At 53.3% G+C, this 16,938-nt stretch overlaps 1 protein-coding gene across 1 annotated transcript in view; it reads left to right on the forward strand.

The window, feature by feature from the left end:
* Positions 1-2,580: 2,580 nt before the first annotated feature.
* LOC116416770 (acrosin-binding protein-like) overlaps positions 2,581-16,938 on the forward strand; it is a 28,125-nt gene continuing 13,767 nt past the window's right edge. Inside the window, exon 1 of the mRNA XM_031926336.1 lies at positions 2,581-3,688. Within this exon, the coding sequence (XP_031782196.1) occupies positions 2,581-3,688 (1,108 nt within the window). The remainder of the gene's footprint in view (positions 3,689-16,938) is intronic.

A 16,938-nucleotide genomic window follows, 5' to 3' on the forward strand; every position in this document is an offset into this window, starting at 1 on the left:
GAGAGAAAGAGAGAGAGAGAGAGAGAGAGAGAGAGAGAGAGAGAGAAGAATAAAACAGCGGCGGCGGCCGTCGGCCGTCTGATATAGAGTGCAGCAGGGAAAAATGCGGAGAGCTATGCGCTCGCCCGGGCGAAACACATGCGACGTTGCAAACGTCGCAGCCGCGTCGATACGAGGAATCTCGTTCGATGCGGCCAAGCTCTGAGTGCGCGGAAGAAACAAGCGAGTTGGATTGTTGTTGTCAGTGCCAGCCTGACCTCGAGTTCGAGGAACGGGCCGGCTAACCGTCCACGTTAGCGCGAGAGTGAGCATCGTTGGCGCGAGAGTGAGCCTCGACGGCGCGCGCGCTGATTGGTCCTCCGCATGTCGCGAGCCAATCAGTGGGCGCCGATGTGCGACTCGCTATCCGCGCGGACTGCCAGCCAATCAGGCGCGAGGAAGATGCGCGGGCCCGACGAGCGCGAGTGGAGAGTGAGCGCGAGAACGAGCGGGAAATCGGAGAGTTCTCTCACGACTGTCGACGGAGTACGTCGACGTGCGAGAGAGATACGTGGCCTCCTCTGTTGCGAGGAGAATCGGGAGAGTCTCCCGAGGTTGTGCGAGTGTGTGAGAGTGTGAGAGAGTCATAGGTGCAGCGCGTTGGCACGAGCAAGTGCCGACACCCGGACGAGCCAGCAACCATCCGCACGAGAGGAAGGAAGCTAGCCAGTCCGCCATCATTGTCCGGAGGACCAGAGCAACCAGCAGCCTTGGCGTGGGAGAGCCGAGGAAGCTAGCCGTCACCAGGTCCACGAGAGTCAGGGAGGCGCCGGCGGGAGCACCGACGGACGTCCACCAGGGAGAGAGCGAGTAAGAAAGTATTAGAGAGAGAGAGAGAGAGAGAGAGAGAGAGAGAAAGAGATAGAGAGAGAGAGAGAGATATTCGAGAGTGAGACGAGTGTGGTGCGGGCACACTAGAGAGAGAGAGAGAGAACTCGAGAGACCAGGGTGTTGGTGTACAGTGCGGGCGCACACCAAGACGTCTTCTGCGCGAGGCGTCTGGCCAGCGCACGCGAGAGAGAGAGAGAGAGAGAGAGAGAGAGAGAGAGAGAGAGAGAGAGAACAGTGCGAGGAGACGCGTGTGCGTGAGATAGAGACAGCGCAAGACCCTATAGCTGCGCGGCTGCAGCAGGTCGGGCTTGCCACAAGCGGGAGGCATAGCCCGCGCGCGCGCGCGAGAGAGAGAGAGAGAGAGAGAGAGAGAGAGAGTCAGCCGTCAGCGGACTGGACCTGGGCCTGTGGCCAGCCGTCTGCTGCACGAGCGTGGCTCGTGTTTAAGCGTCCCAGTGTAAGCCCTGCGTGGCTAAACTGTGCGCGGGAGGCACTACAGCCACCGTATTGTAGGGAAGGGCTGGGCGAAATACATGTGCAATAAAACTTAACCATTGTGTGTGATCATTTTCCCCTCTCCCTAGCGTTCTCCCAAACGTGATGATCGCGGTCAAATCCTACGTTTAGAAAAATCCTAGTGCATGCGAGGCTCTAGGTGTTGCGCACCTGTGTTGGGAGGCACAGCGTCGCAATTGGCATCCCTGGTGGGGATTCGCGATCATCGAAAGGGAGAGGTAAAGTGTTTTCGCGAGTGTTAGTGTAAAGTGCGCGGAGTGTGAGCGACGGAAAGATGCGCAGCGGGCCACGAGGCAAGCTGCTGACGTATTTTCGTGTGGAGAAAGACGGCGAAGAGAGCTCAGCGATCAGTGGTCAGCTGTTGAAGTCGCACCATATTGTGCGATGAATCAGCTGACGAAACGGCCGTTCGTAGTGGGACTTGGAGTAGAGCCCAACGCTAAACGTGATAGCGTGGGAGGCTCTACCGTGTCCCCACGAGATGTGCTGCGACGCGTGCGCTCTAGCGACAGCGAGTCAGCCAACGGCGACGACTGGCACACAGTACGTCATAAGCGTCGTCGGCGGGGCTCGCGAGTAAAGCTTTTCGACGATAGTCGGAAGCAAGGAGACTCCTCGGTCTCGTTGTCGAGTGACAATGAGAGCCAAGAGAGATCTTCAAGTTTGTGCTCGAGTGAGAGAGACAGTGTGTGTACTGTGATCGCGAGGTGCGAACGGACAGGTTACTTGCGGTTGTCCGAAAGGACGATAGCAAGAACCGCGGCCTGCGCAACCTCCAGCACAGTCAGTGACGTGGCCGAGGGAGATGTGTTGCGAGGAGGCTCGGGCTCAAGCATAGACGTCAGCGTAGACAGCGGCTATGCGAGCCGAGTGAGTGTCGATCGCAGCGAGAGAGACGCTCGTGTGAGAGAGTTGGAAGAATGCGGACTCACTCTTGAGGATGCGAGAGCTCGAGTCTTTGAGGAGGAGCTTTCTGTAGCTTGGCAAGAAGCTTACGAGGAAGCCCTCCTGGAAGCTCGAGCGAAGCTGCGGGACGAGTTAGCCACGCTAGAGCATGAGCGGCGGCTGCAACGAGTCCGTGAGGAGGCGAGGGAGGCGGCGCGAGAGCAGGTACGGGTCGAGGCGATAGAACAGACGCGTAAAATGGAGGAAGAGCGAATAGGGCGAAAGCCATGTTTGCGAGCCCCAGTCAAAATGACTGATTCAGTTCGCCCAGATACTCTAGACCAGCTGAGAGGCAGACCGTCTGTGTTCACGAGTGATATTGGTGACGCGGACAAAGAGTTGCTAGAGCCAGAGCGCGAAACGGTGCGACGCCGCGTCTCTTGGGGCAACTCTGGAGGTCGGCCGAGTATGCAACGGAGCTGTGTGAGCTCGGGTGAGGAGTCGGAGGAGGAGAGTGGACAAAGAGAGAAGAGTGCGGAAGAGGAGTCGGAGGAGGAGAGTGGACAAGGAGAGAAGAGTGCGGAAGAGGAGTCGGAGGAGGAGAGTGAGAGGAGAGAGAAAAGTGCGTCGAGAAAGAGACGGAGACAGAGAGGTTTGCTGAGCAGTGACAGCGAGCTCGAAGTTAACTCGAGCTGCGAGTTTAACTCAGCGAACCTGACGTCATCCGAACGCCGGAAAAGATCAGCCGACTCGCTCAGGGCTTTGGAGTTCCTGAAGCATTGGGAGCTCCAGTTCTCGGGCGAGAGTGATCACGAGGAGGCGGAGGAGTTCTTTGATCGACTGTGTGAGTGCACAGTAGCGTTAGCGGTGCCAGACCGCGAGCTGCTAGCGGTGTTGCCGTGCATTTTCAAGTTGCAGGCAAGCCGCTGGTATCGGGCGAAGAGAAAGAGCTTGCGAACATGGGAAATGTTCTGCCGGGCCTTTCGTCGCCGATACATGGTTCCGTATTGTCGGGAGGATTTGGAGGAAGATCTGCGCAAGCGAACGCAGCACAGAGAAGAGAAGATCGCGGCGTATATCGCGAGTCTTCAGTATCTGGCTTCGCGCTTTCGCCGACCTCCATCCGAACGTGATTTGCTTCGTATCGCATATCAGAACCTCCTTCCGGAATACCGGAGAGCTATTGGCGAAAAATGCGTCAACAGCTGGGAAGAGTTGGAGAGGTACGGCCGACGCTGGGAGCGGCTAAAAGAGTTAGATAGCCATTACGCACCTCCGCTGCCAGCGGAGAAGATGCGCGTTCCCGGTGCGGCGTACAAGGAGGAAGGAGAGACCCAGAGAGCCGCTGCAGTCGAGAGGACAGAGCATGCAGGCCCTGGTGACGAGTTGCCTTCTATCGAGGTTGAGGAGAGGACGAGTGAGAGAAAGAGAGCTTCAACGAGGAGAAAGAGAGCTACCGTATGGCGCGGCCTGGTGCGTCCGACCGCTAATGCCGTGGCTCGAGGGGAGAGGCGAGGAGATGGTACGTGCTTCACCTGCTGTAAAGTGGGGCACCGGGCATTGAATTGCCCGGAGATGATCTGCTGGGCATGCCAACAAAAAGGACATTCACGAAGGGAATGTCCTGCGCGTAGGCAATTGCCACAGACATCATGACAACTTTGCAGACGAGTGAGCCACTCAGGTCTGTGTCTAGATTGCCGGAGAAAAATGGCAATGCTAGAAAGACGGAGAGCTGAGGAAGGAAATGAGAAGAGAGAGAAGTCAGCGGAGGTGGAGAGAAAAGGATGTGAGAGAGTAGTGCTAGAGAGATGTGCAGGGGAGAGAAGAGTGTTGGCCTGGGACCTAGTGAAAGGGTTAAGGCCAACTTCTTCGAGAGAGGAGTCAGCGAGAATAGAGAAGAGAGGAAGTGAGAGAGTGGAGCTGGAGAGATGCTGCGAAAAGAGGAAAGTTTGGACCCAGGACCCAGTAAAAAGTTTAAGGCCAACTTCTCCGAGAGAGGAAGCATTGTTAAGGGGAGGGGATTGCGACGTTGCAAACGTCGCAGCCGCGTCGATACGAGGAATCTCGTTCGATGCGGCCAAGCTCTGAGTGCGCGGAAGAAACAAGCGAGTTGGATTGTTGTTGTCAGTGCCAGCCTGACCTCGAGTTCGAGGAACGGGCCGGCTAACCGTCCACGTTAGCGCGAGAGTGAGCATCGTTGGCGCGAGAGTGAGCCTCGACGGCGCGCGCGCTGATTGGTCCTCCGCATGTCGCGAGCCAATCAGTGGGCGCCGATGTGCGACTCGCTATCCGCGCGGACTGCCAGCCAATCAGGCGCGAGGAAGATGCGCGGGCCCGACGAGCGCGAGTGGAGAGTGAGCGCGAGAACGAGCGGGAAATCGGAGAGTTCTCTCACGACTGTCGACGGAGTACGTCGACGTGCGAGAGAGATACGTGGCCTCCTCTGTTGCGAGGAGAATCGGGAGAGTCTCCCGAGGTTGTGCGAGTGTGTGAGAGTGTGAGAGAGTCATAGGTGCAGCGCGTTGGCACGAGCAAGTGCCGACACCCGGACGAGCCAGCAACCATCCGCACGAGAGGAAGGAAGCTAGCCAGTCCGCCATCATTGTCCGGAGGACCAGAGCAACCAGCAGCCTTGGCGTGGGAGAGCCGAGGAAGCTAGCCGTCACCAGGTCCACGAGAGTCAGGGAGGCGCCGGCGGGAGCACCGACGGACGTCCACCAGGGAGAGAGCGAGTAAGAAAGTATTAGAGAGAGAGAGAGAGAGAGAGAGAGAGAGAGAGAGAAAGAGATAGAGAGAGAGAGAGAGATATTCGAGAGTGAGACGAGTGTGGTGCGGGCACACTAGAGAGAGAGAGAGAGAACTCGAGAGACCAGGGTGTTGGTGTACAGTGCGGGCGCACACCAAGACGTCTTCTGCGCGAGGCGTCTGGCCAGCGCACGCGAGAGAGAGAGAGAGAGAGAGAGAGAGAGAGAGAGAGAGAGAGAGAGAGAACAGTGCGAGGAGACGCGTGTGCGTGAGATAGAGACAGCGCAAGACCCTATAGCTGCGCGGCTGCAGCAGGTCGGGCTTGCCACAAGCGGGAGGCATAGCCCGCGCGCGCGCGCGAGAGAGAGAGAGAGAGAGAGAGAGAGAGAGAGAGTCAGCCGTCAGCGGACTGGACCTGGGCCTGTGGCCAGCCGTCTGCTGCACGAGCGTGGCTCGTGTTTAAGCGTCCCAGTGTAAGCCCTGCGTGGCTAAACTGTGCGCGGGAGGCACTACAGCCACCGTATTGTAGGGAAGGGCTGGGCGAAATACATGTGCAATAAAACTTAACCATTGTGTGTGATCATTTTCCCCTCTCCCTAGCGTTCTCCCAAACGTGATGATCGCGGTCAAATCCTACGTTTAGAAAAATCCTAGTGCATGCGAGGCTCTAGGTGTTGCGCACCTGTGTTGGGAGGCACAGCGTCGCACACATATAAAGGGAAAGTACGCGGCGGCGAGGGTGGGTACGTATGTTATGTAGCGGCGGCGGCTGCTCTCTCCCGTGCGCAAATGTTAAACCGCCGCCGCCGTTGCCGCTGCGGCCGAGTGGCTAGCGAGTTATATAAGGGTAGATTACATTGGAATTTCGTCTTGTTTTCGAGATAATGAAAGCGAGAGCGCCGCGTTATTCAGACTTCCGTACTATATTTTTTATTCGTTCTTTAGAGCGATTAATTATTTCAGAGGCTCACTGCGCGTGTGCGATATACTTTCCAAGTAGAAACGGTCGAGATTGACAAGACGCGCGTGTATTTGTACTATAAGCTATGTACATCGGCAATAGCGCGTGTAAAGCGAATATTGCGGTTATAATACGCGCAGCAGCGCGTGGAGCTGATTGTAAATTAGCGTAAATAGAGGCGAGCAGTGCTGCAAAATCATAGGACCCTATATGCTCCCGCCGTTCTTGGCATAACGGCTGTGTAGCGCAGCAGCGACGTTGGCTTGTACGCTGGTAATCCCGGGATTAGTGTACAGGAAAGTAGCCGAGACCTATAGCGTATACCCCGGCTCCGTTAGATTATCATTGGAATACGATAAATCGTATTTGCCGATGTACGCTTAAACGCTCGCTCGCTCGCTGCAGCAGCGATTGAAAGCGCGCAAAACTCCCGTCGATGTATATCGCGCGTATTAATAATAAAAGAAAGTCGAAAATTTGATCTCACCTCCGGAAGGCAGTAACAAAAGGAATAAGCTCGCCGCACTGGCGCATAAAGAATCGCGGCAGCAGTAGCGCGAAAGAAGACTCTCGGTTGGCGGAAAAAAAGGAAGAGAAGGAAAATAAAGGCATAGCGCAGCCGCTGCGCAATATCGCTGCATAAGTGGCTCCGCGTAGCCTCGTACACACCGGCGCGGGGGCACAATATTGCCGGCAACGAGTTCTGCTCGCTCGCTCGCGCGAGAGAGAACCGAGGGGGAAAGAGATAAAGATTAAAGATGGAGATTTATTTTTTCGAGCGCGCAGCCGACCCTCGTCAGGGCTTTTAAGCCTGACTAATTTTCCGACAAATCGCCGCTATGGAGTAGAACAATCGGGAGCGCGACGACGGGATTGCCCCGGCGAAGCTTGACTTATTTTGTCTAGTATTTCCTCGGGGAGGGAGAGCTTTTTGCAGGGATTCGTTTTACGCCGAGCTTTTTTTATTATATATCGTGGCAGTCCGTCGAGGGAATCGGATCGTTTACTTTCAGGTGTGTTTACTCTCCCGGATTATTAAAATTTGTGTGTGTACCCTCGATAACATAAATTGCTAAGCAATCCCATATCCTCGGCACGCGGAATTCGGGGGAGGAACAAACGCGGTGCGGGCCCGAATTACAATTCAAAACAAGCTCGCATCCGCGCAAGCTTGCAAAACAAGTGATAAACAGGCTAATTTGCAACAATAATAAAGTTGGCCAGCAATGCGTGAATAAGCGCTCTCGCTGGCTCTCGCGCCTAGGCAAACAGCCATCGGGCACTCCAAGCCCCCCTCCCCGCCCCTCGTATTATATGGCTGATTCCGCGGGATTTAGCGAACCGTTCTCTCGAGTTACACACACGTACTGCTTACACGTACTGCAGCGCGTACTGGCTGCAGCTGCCGTTATTTAAAGCCGAGCGAGTAGAGCGAGTATAACGAGATATTAACGCGTCCCTCGGGTCTGCCTTCCTCGTTCCTTCGCTTACTTATCCGCGCGCGAGCTGCACCACGGAGAGCTTTTGTCGATCCTTTTTTTCGCTCGGCAAGCCTTCGTTTTGTCTAATCGCTCGCGGCGAGCGGTTAATGAGACTCTCTCTAAGCGCGCGGAGTGCGGCCGGTTATGCTGCTCGCTTTTCTCTCGCTCTCCCGCACGGAAGAGTTATGATTATTTGGTTTTGCAATTAGAACGGGACATTTTTCATGCGAGCCGCCGCGCCAACTGCGAGTGCTTTCGAGTACGTACGTATGCCGTTTCAAAGGGAATCCAACCCGCCGGTGTCTATCGGTGATTGGTATCGACGACAGCGTCGAACATCAGCGCGCACTTGCGTGTGTGTGTGTGTGTGTGTGTGATGTTCGATAATCGCCGCGAGCTGTCCGCCGCACTCGTGTTTTATCGAGGCAAATTAAACTTGTTTACTTTAAGGAATGCGCGTTGGGGTGAGAACGTTTAAAAGGCGGAAGCGCGCGCGTGCGATTAAGTTAATAACCAGCGATTCGAATGCGAATCATGCGCGACTCGCGGATGACCGAGCGGCTGCGGACTTGTAATTTCTAATATTCCGGAATTTAGAAAAGGAGAAGCCGACGCGCTAAGGGGAGGATAACGAGGTAGTAAAGCAGCGCTAATTTCGAATCAATTTACCCGCGCGCTGACTAGCACTCTTGAAAATGTTGCGTGTGTAATTTTCCGAGACGCTGCTAAACGGATAATTCGAAAAACGTCCCAGCACGCGGACGTATGTATTATCTTTAAACCGTCGATAAACAAGGGAAGACTACCCACGCCGCTGTAATCAACACACGCGAACCGGTTAATTAACGCAAGGACAGTCATTATCTCTGCGTTTTGAGGAACCCATCCTACGAATAACTCCCTCCCATTTCCGTCGATTCTCTCTCCTCGCCATCATCACCTCTTCTCGCGAATCTCCGCTCTCAGTCTAATCAGCTCTCATCCCGAGAGAGAGAGAGAGAGAGAGAGAGAGAGAGAGAGAGAGAGAGAGAGAGAGAGAGAGAAGGAAGTGCCGGAAATAAAACGAGGAATATACGCCCATTTTTCTTATACGCAAGCAGGAGAGGATGCGTGCAGCTCTTATCGTCGACGATCGAGCCGAGTATTAAGTTTAATGCCGTCGCGATGATTTTAGCGCGGGGAGATTTAAGCCACTTGTTTATCCGCCGCGCGATGATTATTTATCTGCGGAATTATATCGCGAGCGCTATATTCGGATGTTCTTTTTGCTCGTCGGTGCAGAGTTTTCTCGAAATCGCTCTGATTCGCGCGTATCTCGTAACGGGTTTTAATATTATGGATTTGGAATTGCTCGTAATTGCAGCCGATGAAGCTTGGGAGCTTCTTTCTTTTGTGACGAATACCTGTAGCCTCTCGTTAAGGCTTAATTTAAATGGTATTTATAAGAAGGACGGGCTTTTTCAACGTCGCACCTATACTATGAAGTGATAATGGCAGTCCATCTGCATGAATAAAATATCAGGCGCTCGTATTATAACGAGTTGCATCGACGCTTCGGCAAACAAACTACGCTTAAAATCTATCATGTAGTGTGCGCAAACTCTCGCGTGTCACAAGCTTATGGCAATTTGCGATTTACGTGCAATTTAAATGCAGTGACTTGATTTCAATATGCGATCACCACCTGACGCTCTCCGATTAAGCGAGAAAAAAATCCACGACCATATGAAAATACTGGGCATAAAGTTCAATTAACTCGGCGCAAGGGACGTAAGAGCTCTCGTGCGCGGACAAAAAGTACTTCCTCGATTGTCAATCGGCCGAGAGAGCGTCGAGGCAATCAGCGCTAAACTCCTGCGCACGCGACGATAATCTCCGCGTACTCGCACGGCAAGAAAGCGGCGCCTCGCATCATTCAATTAAGCCGCGGTCGTCGCGTCTAAAACGAAAAAACGTCGCCACTAATACACTATACTCGCGCGTCATACTCGTCGCGTGACAGCCGCTCGTCATTTCACTGTGTCAGCCGAGCGAGAAAGGGCTAACGGGTAATGGCGTCCACCGCAGAGCGGCAGCCGTATGGCGATCCTAGACGCAATTAGCCGGGAAACCGGTCCGCGAGTGTACTATTTTGCGGAGAGGAAGACGCTGCTTCTTCGTCTTCTTCCCGACTCTGACGGATTATGCGCGAGCGCTGCCACTTTATACGGCTCATCGGCTCCTATTAGTTCTACTAGAAGAGAGACAGAGATTTCAGAGTTCAATTGAGCCGCAGGTGTGTCATCGCTCCGTCGGAGGATGCGCGACCGTTAGTTCCGCGAATGTACAGTACACACGCGCTGGATAGAGTCGTTCCTTCCTTTTTATCTTCGCCACACCGTCACTCGGCTTCTTCATTTTTCTCCCATAACAGAAAAGCTCTGAGCAAGGCGCGCGGCAGTTTGTCCAAATCCGGGGGCCAGAATTTAATTAAAGCTCGCTGTCGCACCTGCTGAAAGGCGGAACTTCGATAGCGAAGCTCGCTTGGCTCCAAACTTCCGGCTTTTATGCGTGCGGCAATTGTGCAGCCTTCGTTCGCGTGTGGGCTTTTAAAGCGCGTCGACCGAGTGAGAGAGAGAGATAGAGAGAGAGAGAGAGAGAGAGAGAGAGAGAGAGAGAGAGAGAGAGAGAAAGGGAGTGTAAGCACGAAATTCCGCACCTTCAAGATCGAATAATTACTACGTTTTAGTCTTTGTCCGCGGTTGCCGAGAGTCTACTGTCTGGCCTGTCGCTCTTGGTTTCATCGTGGATTGCCCGAGACTGCGGTAGGGCTGGCTTTAATAACTCATAAATCAGCGTGTGTTTATAATACTCCGCGAGTTGTATTAACAACTTTGCGTGAATCTTTTCGCGTATCGTGTGCATATTACTGCCCGCCGAGAAAAAAAAGTCAAACAGCGCTCTCGCGTCATCGCGGCCCACGGGCATTACCGGCAGAACTGGCCACCAACACACTCTGCTCTCAGAGTCGGGAAGCGTCAGGACGGGAGTTTTTACACGCCCGCGCGAGCGCAGAGGTCCATTGAAAACTCGCGCAAAAAAGGAATCGTCATCGTATAGTAGTCGTCGTCCCCTCCCGCCCGAGGAGTGTAGAGTCGCCTGATAAAGACAAAGGCGTGGGAGAGACGAAGAAGCGCAAGCAGTTTGGCATCGGGGAGCTGCGTACAACACAGTCCCGTTGTTCGCCGGCGACGAGGCTACACAACCGTGGGCTCTCCCTCTCTCTCTCTCTCTCTCTCTCTCTCTCTCTCTCTCTCTCTCTCTCGCACTCTCACAAAGGAGGACTTGAGATTTGCATGCGGCCGACTCTCGCCGTGAAATATGGTCGAGTGCGAGTAGTCAAAGCCAGATCCACGAGCGAGAGAGTTGGATCTGTGTCTGTCTGTGCGCGTATGCGCTTCTAGCCCACGGCTCGCGTAAGTATTATACACGTGTGTATAGCTACTGCCCCGTTGCGCGTCGCGACTGCTTCTTCTTCGCCTTCTTTTGTGGAGAGGAGGCGCGTAACTCCTCTTTCACCTTTTTAATTTTACACGCGCGAGCGCGAGCTTAACGAGAGAATGAAGGAGGCAGGGCCGGTTTTAATGGGAATTATGCGCTCTTGGATGCTGCTGCTGGGGGAGAGACGGGGATTCAAGCTTGGGGCGCGCAGTCGAGTCCGTCTTAATGATGCCAAGGGGCTGCGCCGCCGTACGGCCTGATGAAAAAACTCGGTTATTGTGAAGCGCAGCTGTTGCACGCCGTCTGACACCTACTCTTCCGGCTGCGCCTGCACCACTGCCAAGGTGTACATTAGAGTTACGCATTTACTCGCGCTAGATTATATTCTAATCCGAAAGCACGCGTGAGTTTTATGGAGCTTCGCTGTAGACCAAACGCGCGCGCGAAGCGGTCCAGCGCCGCCAACTATAATACTGCGGAGGAGTAGCAGCGATGGGCCGCCACCGCGATCTACGCGCTGCGGCAAGTAATAAAAGTTAGAGCATAAAATCTCTCCGAGGCAACATAAAAAGCTTCCACAATGGAATTTTATGGTGACTGAGTTCTTCTTCTTCTTCTTCCTCGTTCGCTCCCTTTCTCCGCGGCGACGGCCGGGCGATGTACTTTGGAATTAATAAGAACTGCGCGCGCCGCGGGATAATCGAAAAATTACGCATTCGCCCGCGCGCCCTTAACGGCGCCTTTTCACTCTCATCAAATATTACATCGCTCGCGCGTAAAAACTTGTGGATCAAACGCTATTATACCCTTTGATTGCATATTTCATGCGAGCGCGCTAGCGGGAAAAATCTTTGCTCTCTCTCTCTGATGTAAAGCTGCGATATCTTATCTACGAGAGGGACGCTTTTGCCGAGACCTCTCTGCGTAATAATTCCGATAACGATCGGCGCAGCATTGGGACTTCAATCGGCCTCCTTCAAAATCCCTCTCTAACGAGGGGAAAAAGTGTAAACATTTTTAGCGCTCCCCTTTGCGCTGTGTACAGATACGACTTCTCCTCTTTTCACCCTTGCCTTGGACCATTGGAAGCGGAGCAGGAGGAAGAGGCCGCCTCTCGGCCTTTCATCAAGGTCCCTCAATTACGAAGTCTTACCCCCCTTTCCACCAGCCCAGTCAGCCGAGCGTATATACGGCAATGTGATTTTCCTCATTATCGACGCTTTCGGAAACCCCTTTACACAGAGAGAAAGAGAGCGAGTGACCTTTATTTCGTCTTTGCCGCGCCGTCGGGTCTTTGAAGTCCTGCTCCTCTTTATTTTTCCCGTCCCATCTCTGCGCGGGCGCCCCCTACGACGACGAGAGGGAGAGCTTCTTTGGGCGCGCCGGGTGGGAGTATTCAAAATTCAGGATAAAGCGGAGAGAGCAGTCCTGCGCCGAGAAGGAGTAGGTAGAGAGGAATAAAGACCGTTCTGGCCGGCCGTGTTTGTTCTGCTCGCCGAGCGGAGAATCGTTAAGAATCACTTGACCCGGCTGTAAGTTACGTATTTTGCCGGGATGGCTTTGGGGTGGCTCGACTTTCTTTGAGGGACTTGGGCGCGAGATACTCGAGCTGGTATACGCTGCGGCGGCTAAGCCTGCTAGAGCTTGAATATTCGCGCTTTTGAGCGGTTCACTCCTTTCATTCTGACTCGAGTAAAAATGTTCGAAATTCAAGGCTTGCGTACAGAGAAGTTGAACGCGAAACTTGTTGCGCTCGAGCAAAACATTAATCGAATTCCGCCAGTAGGAACGTTAATTAACGATCAAAGTTGCTGTCTGAAATTACACGAAAATTTACGGCTATTACGGCAGCTAGAATCCGCTCATTTTCATGCCGTTAAAAGGGTCTCGAACTTTTGACGGCCGTAAATTCGAAGCAAAATTAGAAGCGATAATTTTTGTTCGTTAAAGGGTGTCGTGAAAATACAAAACCTTCCCATAAGCTCGAGCAAAACGCATTTCTAATATTGAAAAAGCTTGCACACACAAGTGCTCTCTCGCCCTTCCATTTGGTCGTCACTTCGGGCGCAGTAGCAGCGCAGGATCCCGATTCTCAGCACGCGTGCATCATCCACTCCATTCTCTCTCTCTCTCTCTCTCTCTCTCTCTCTCTCTCTCTCTCTCTCTCTCTCACTCGGGCTTTTTTCCCGGCGTCCCTCCGATCCGTAATTCTGCATTCTCTCTCCGACAGTAGCGTCTCATCGACTCGCCCGACCAGCAGTGGCCCCCGCTGAAATGCTAAATCTCCATCCTCTGAAGTAGACGTCGTTAGGTTACAACGCTAATGCAGTCCGAGGCTCGAAATCGAATTTCGCGCGCGTGTGCTCGGCCGCCGCTGCCGCGCTCTTTCTCAGTTCGCAGCATCACACAGACGAGTGGGCGGCCGGAGAGAGGGCCAGCTCGGCAAATTTCGCTGAATAGAAGTTTAGCCGGAGAACGGACTAAACTAAACTCTTGGAGCAAGTTGGATCTGCATGGCTTCGGGCGGTCTTGCGCAGCTTCTCCCCGTGGCTAGTCTGCTGGCGTCGCATTGTGCCTGGTCTCTTTCTCGCTATACACCGCGAGCGCGTGCGAGCTTTTATTTCGCTATCCTCGCGTACTCTTCGAATTTAAATTTCCCGCCCGAATTTACGAGTCGACAAAATGGCGCTGCGGGAGGACGAAATGACCGCGAAGAGTTACGCTTGTCACAGACGCACACGTCTGCAACGCGAGCAGCGAAGACTAGTCAGCGATAAGAGTCCGCCAAGCCGCACTACGATGCATAGCGTCCGAATGCATCGTAGACGTTAGCTCAGTGGTTAGAGCTCCCGCTTGTTAATCTCGAGGTACGCGGTTCAAGCCCGCGTCTACTATTTTTCGCTTTCCGACTCGTCTCCTCTCCGTCCGTTACACGCTCGAGTTGAAACTGGAAAGCGATTTCTCACCAGTGGAAGTTCTCGAAACTATCAGAGCTGCCTTTACCAAAGGACGTCCATTTCATCAGGCTCTCTCGCCCCAGCTCTCATTTAGTTCCTCCCGCTGCAACCCAATAGATCTCTTCCTAGCTCCCAGGCACTCGTCCGGCCAGCTTTGTTCCTCCTCCGCTCCTCGTCTCCCTCCGCCTCTGTCCAAGGCCTTTTTTACTCTCGGCGTGTTTGCCCAGCGTCGTTCGTGCACGCATCTCGGTCCGGGCTCGGCTGGAGCACAAGGAGGCGACGCCGCGCGCGCGCGAGCGTCTCAATGAAATTGAAAAACTTCCGCAGTCAGCAACCTGCAGGCGATAACCTACCGGCGGCGGCTGTCTCGAGCTGGCGGTACCACACAGTAGCGAAACTCCTCGCGTTTTAAGCTACGGCTATGAGCTGTGTATGTGCAATTTCCGCTCTCGACGCGTGAGCGCTTCTGTTCCAGCCGTGCGCGAACTCTCTCTCTCTCTCTCTCTCTCTCTCACACACACACACACACACACTCGCTTTTTCTTTTCTTCATCAGTTTGGCGTAGCTTCTTTCACCGTTACTTCCTCGCGCCGGCTGCCGCTGGAGGAGATGCCGCGAGGAAGGGCCACGGCGACCAATGCGATTACGAGTCTCATCGGATGCGCGTCTGAACGCTTTAACGTATCGTCCGCTGGGAAGTTCGATAATGGAAGGGTGATTTGGAGTATTTTTCGGGATCGCGATACAATTCCAATCGTATCCATGAATTCCGTTCACTCGCAAGACTCTGGAAACTGTATGCGGACGAGGTTCGTGCGAGACTCGGATTATGCGAGCGAAGGTCCGCGAAACGCGTGACATCGGCCCCCCCATGAATATTTCAATACCCTCGCCCGGTTAAATCGACCGAAGCGCGCCACGTGCGTACGTCCGTCCGGCCGTCTCTGCGGCTGTACGTCTACGTGCGTGAAGGAAGTTTCGGGGTCGACGGTGTCCAAAATATCCAAATCGACCGTAGCTCCCCGGCGATTCTATTTCCAAGCTGTTTTCCCAAAAGTGTTAAGCGCTTTACGTGCTTATTATACGATATGCACCACTGCGAGAGCGCGTAACTTATTCGCACAGTTGATTGCGGAGCAGTTTCAGTGAGCCAAGCGCAAACGCAGCTAGTAGTGTTCTCCATTGAAGAATAAAGCTCGCATGAATAACGCTACACGCCGATTCAGCGAGTGGCTTTTTGTTGCTAAATGGAATAATACACGCCGGCCAAGTTTCGCTAACTGCGCGCTGTTTGGCTAGTCCGCAGCGCACCGCCAGCTGAGAATGCATAATACACCGTGCTAATGTAAGGAAATCAGGCTACGTGACTAATTGCGTTTCTCGCAAACGTGAGCTTTTTCACAATGCTCGTCGACTCCCAGATTTTTAAGACCGCGGGCTGGATGAAATTTCGGGCCAAGTTGCAAGCGTTGATGCAGGCATTGCGTATTACGCACTCTCGAATGCCATTTAATGAGCCCAAGCGCGCATCCTATCAGTTAACGGCAGACAGATAGAAATTCAAAGACAGAACCCCCGAGCTTATACGGAGAGTGTGCGCGCGGGAGGTCGGATCAAGATATAGGCGGAGATGGCTGGATAGGCTTCTAGCCGCGCTCGAGAGTCTATAAATTAATTGATTGCAATTATGGGCACTCCGAATGCAGCAATTACTTTGGACTCAATTAACGATGCACCTAGGGTTAACTCGCGGCAATTTACCAAGACAAGAAGGGGCTGCCGCTGCTCTGCTCTGGGCGGCTCGGCGGCAGTCACAAAGCCGCGCATGTGTGTGATGCTCTCTCTCTCTCTCTCTCTCTCTCTCTCTCTCTCTCTCTCTCTCTCTCTCTCTCTCTCTCTCTCTCTCTATCTATCTATCTATCTATCTATCTCGATCGATCGATGCACTCTGCATGCATGTACATGCGCGCGTGCCACCGTTGATGCTTTTGAGTGGGAGACCGGCGGCGCCGTTAGATCTAATCGGCGAGGCTTTGAACCATCGCCCGGCGAACCCGCACTGCCCCGTGCGGCTGCAGTCGTTCGATTCGAAGCGAGCAGTGTCCGATATTCAGATTGTTTTAATGTGTGTCCAGCGCTGCAGCGGACTCTGCTTTGACCGAAGTGGCACTTTAGTTTTGCGCTGGATTGCTTCCGCGAGAATCGGGCTTATTGTCTCTTACACGGAAATTAACACCCGCCCGGGACCTACTTTTGTTTCGAAAGAGGGTGCACCATACTCACACCAGACACCTTTCCGCGAGTTTAACAATATCCCTTCAACTATTATAGACAGACAAAACATACGGTTCAACCCTTTACGTCTCTCATGACCACTTCCCCGGAGTCGTGTCCCGTTCATTGCACTTTTCTCTCTCTTATTTCATTATATTTTTTGTACGAGAGGCCAAGAGAGAGATCTCCGAATAGCCGCCCGACTTTTCGCAGTTTAAGGCGACGACGGTGGCAGTGGGAGAGACGCCCGGGCAAATCGTATAAAGCTATTGGCCGATTCAATTTTCTCCGCGAGTAATAACGGTTATATGCTTGAAATAGGATACGGCCCTTTCTTTGCTCCTCCGTGCCGGCGCGCAGCCCCTATCCCCGCGCATCCTTGTATGACAGGGGAGAAGAGAGAGAGAGAGAGAGAGAGAACGGAGCGTATGTATACACTTACGTGCCTCGAGCGCGATTACGTTCTGAAGTCGTGTGTGTCTTCTGAGTGTGCTGCAGGAATGGAATGCACGAATGCAACCCCGAATTTCGCTTACCTGCAACAGAATAAGGCGATATTTGTTTTGAAGATTATTTGCGGTAAAGTTTATGCGTGCTCCGAATGAGAGCATTATGTTGTATTTATTTCTTCAATAGTTAACATTATACAGCTAGCTGGATGAAAGTAATAGTCGAGGCGGTCATTACTTTGAAATACGACGACGATAAAATCTTAATCATTATTCAAATGATGCGAAATTTGCATTGGCTTCGCGGAATAATTCA

Source organism: Nasonia vitripennis, chromosome 3 (genome assembly GCF_009193385.2).
Source record: "Nasonia vitripennis strain AsymCx chromosome 3, Nvit_psr_1.1, whole genome shotgun sequence".
In the NCBI taxonomy this organism is placed as follows: Eukaryota; Metazoa; Arthropoda; class Insecta; order Hymenoptera; family Pteromalidae; genus Nasonia; species Nasonia vitripennis.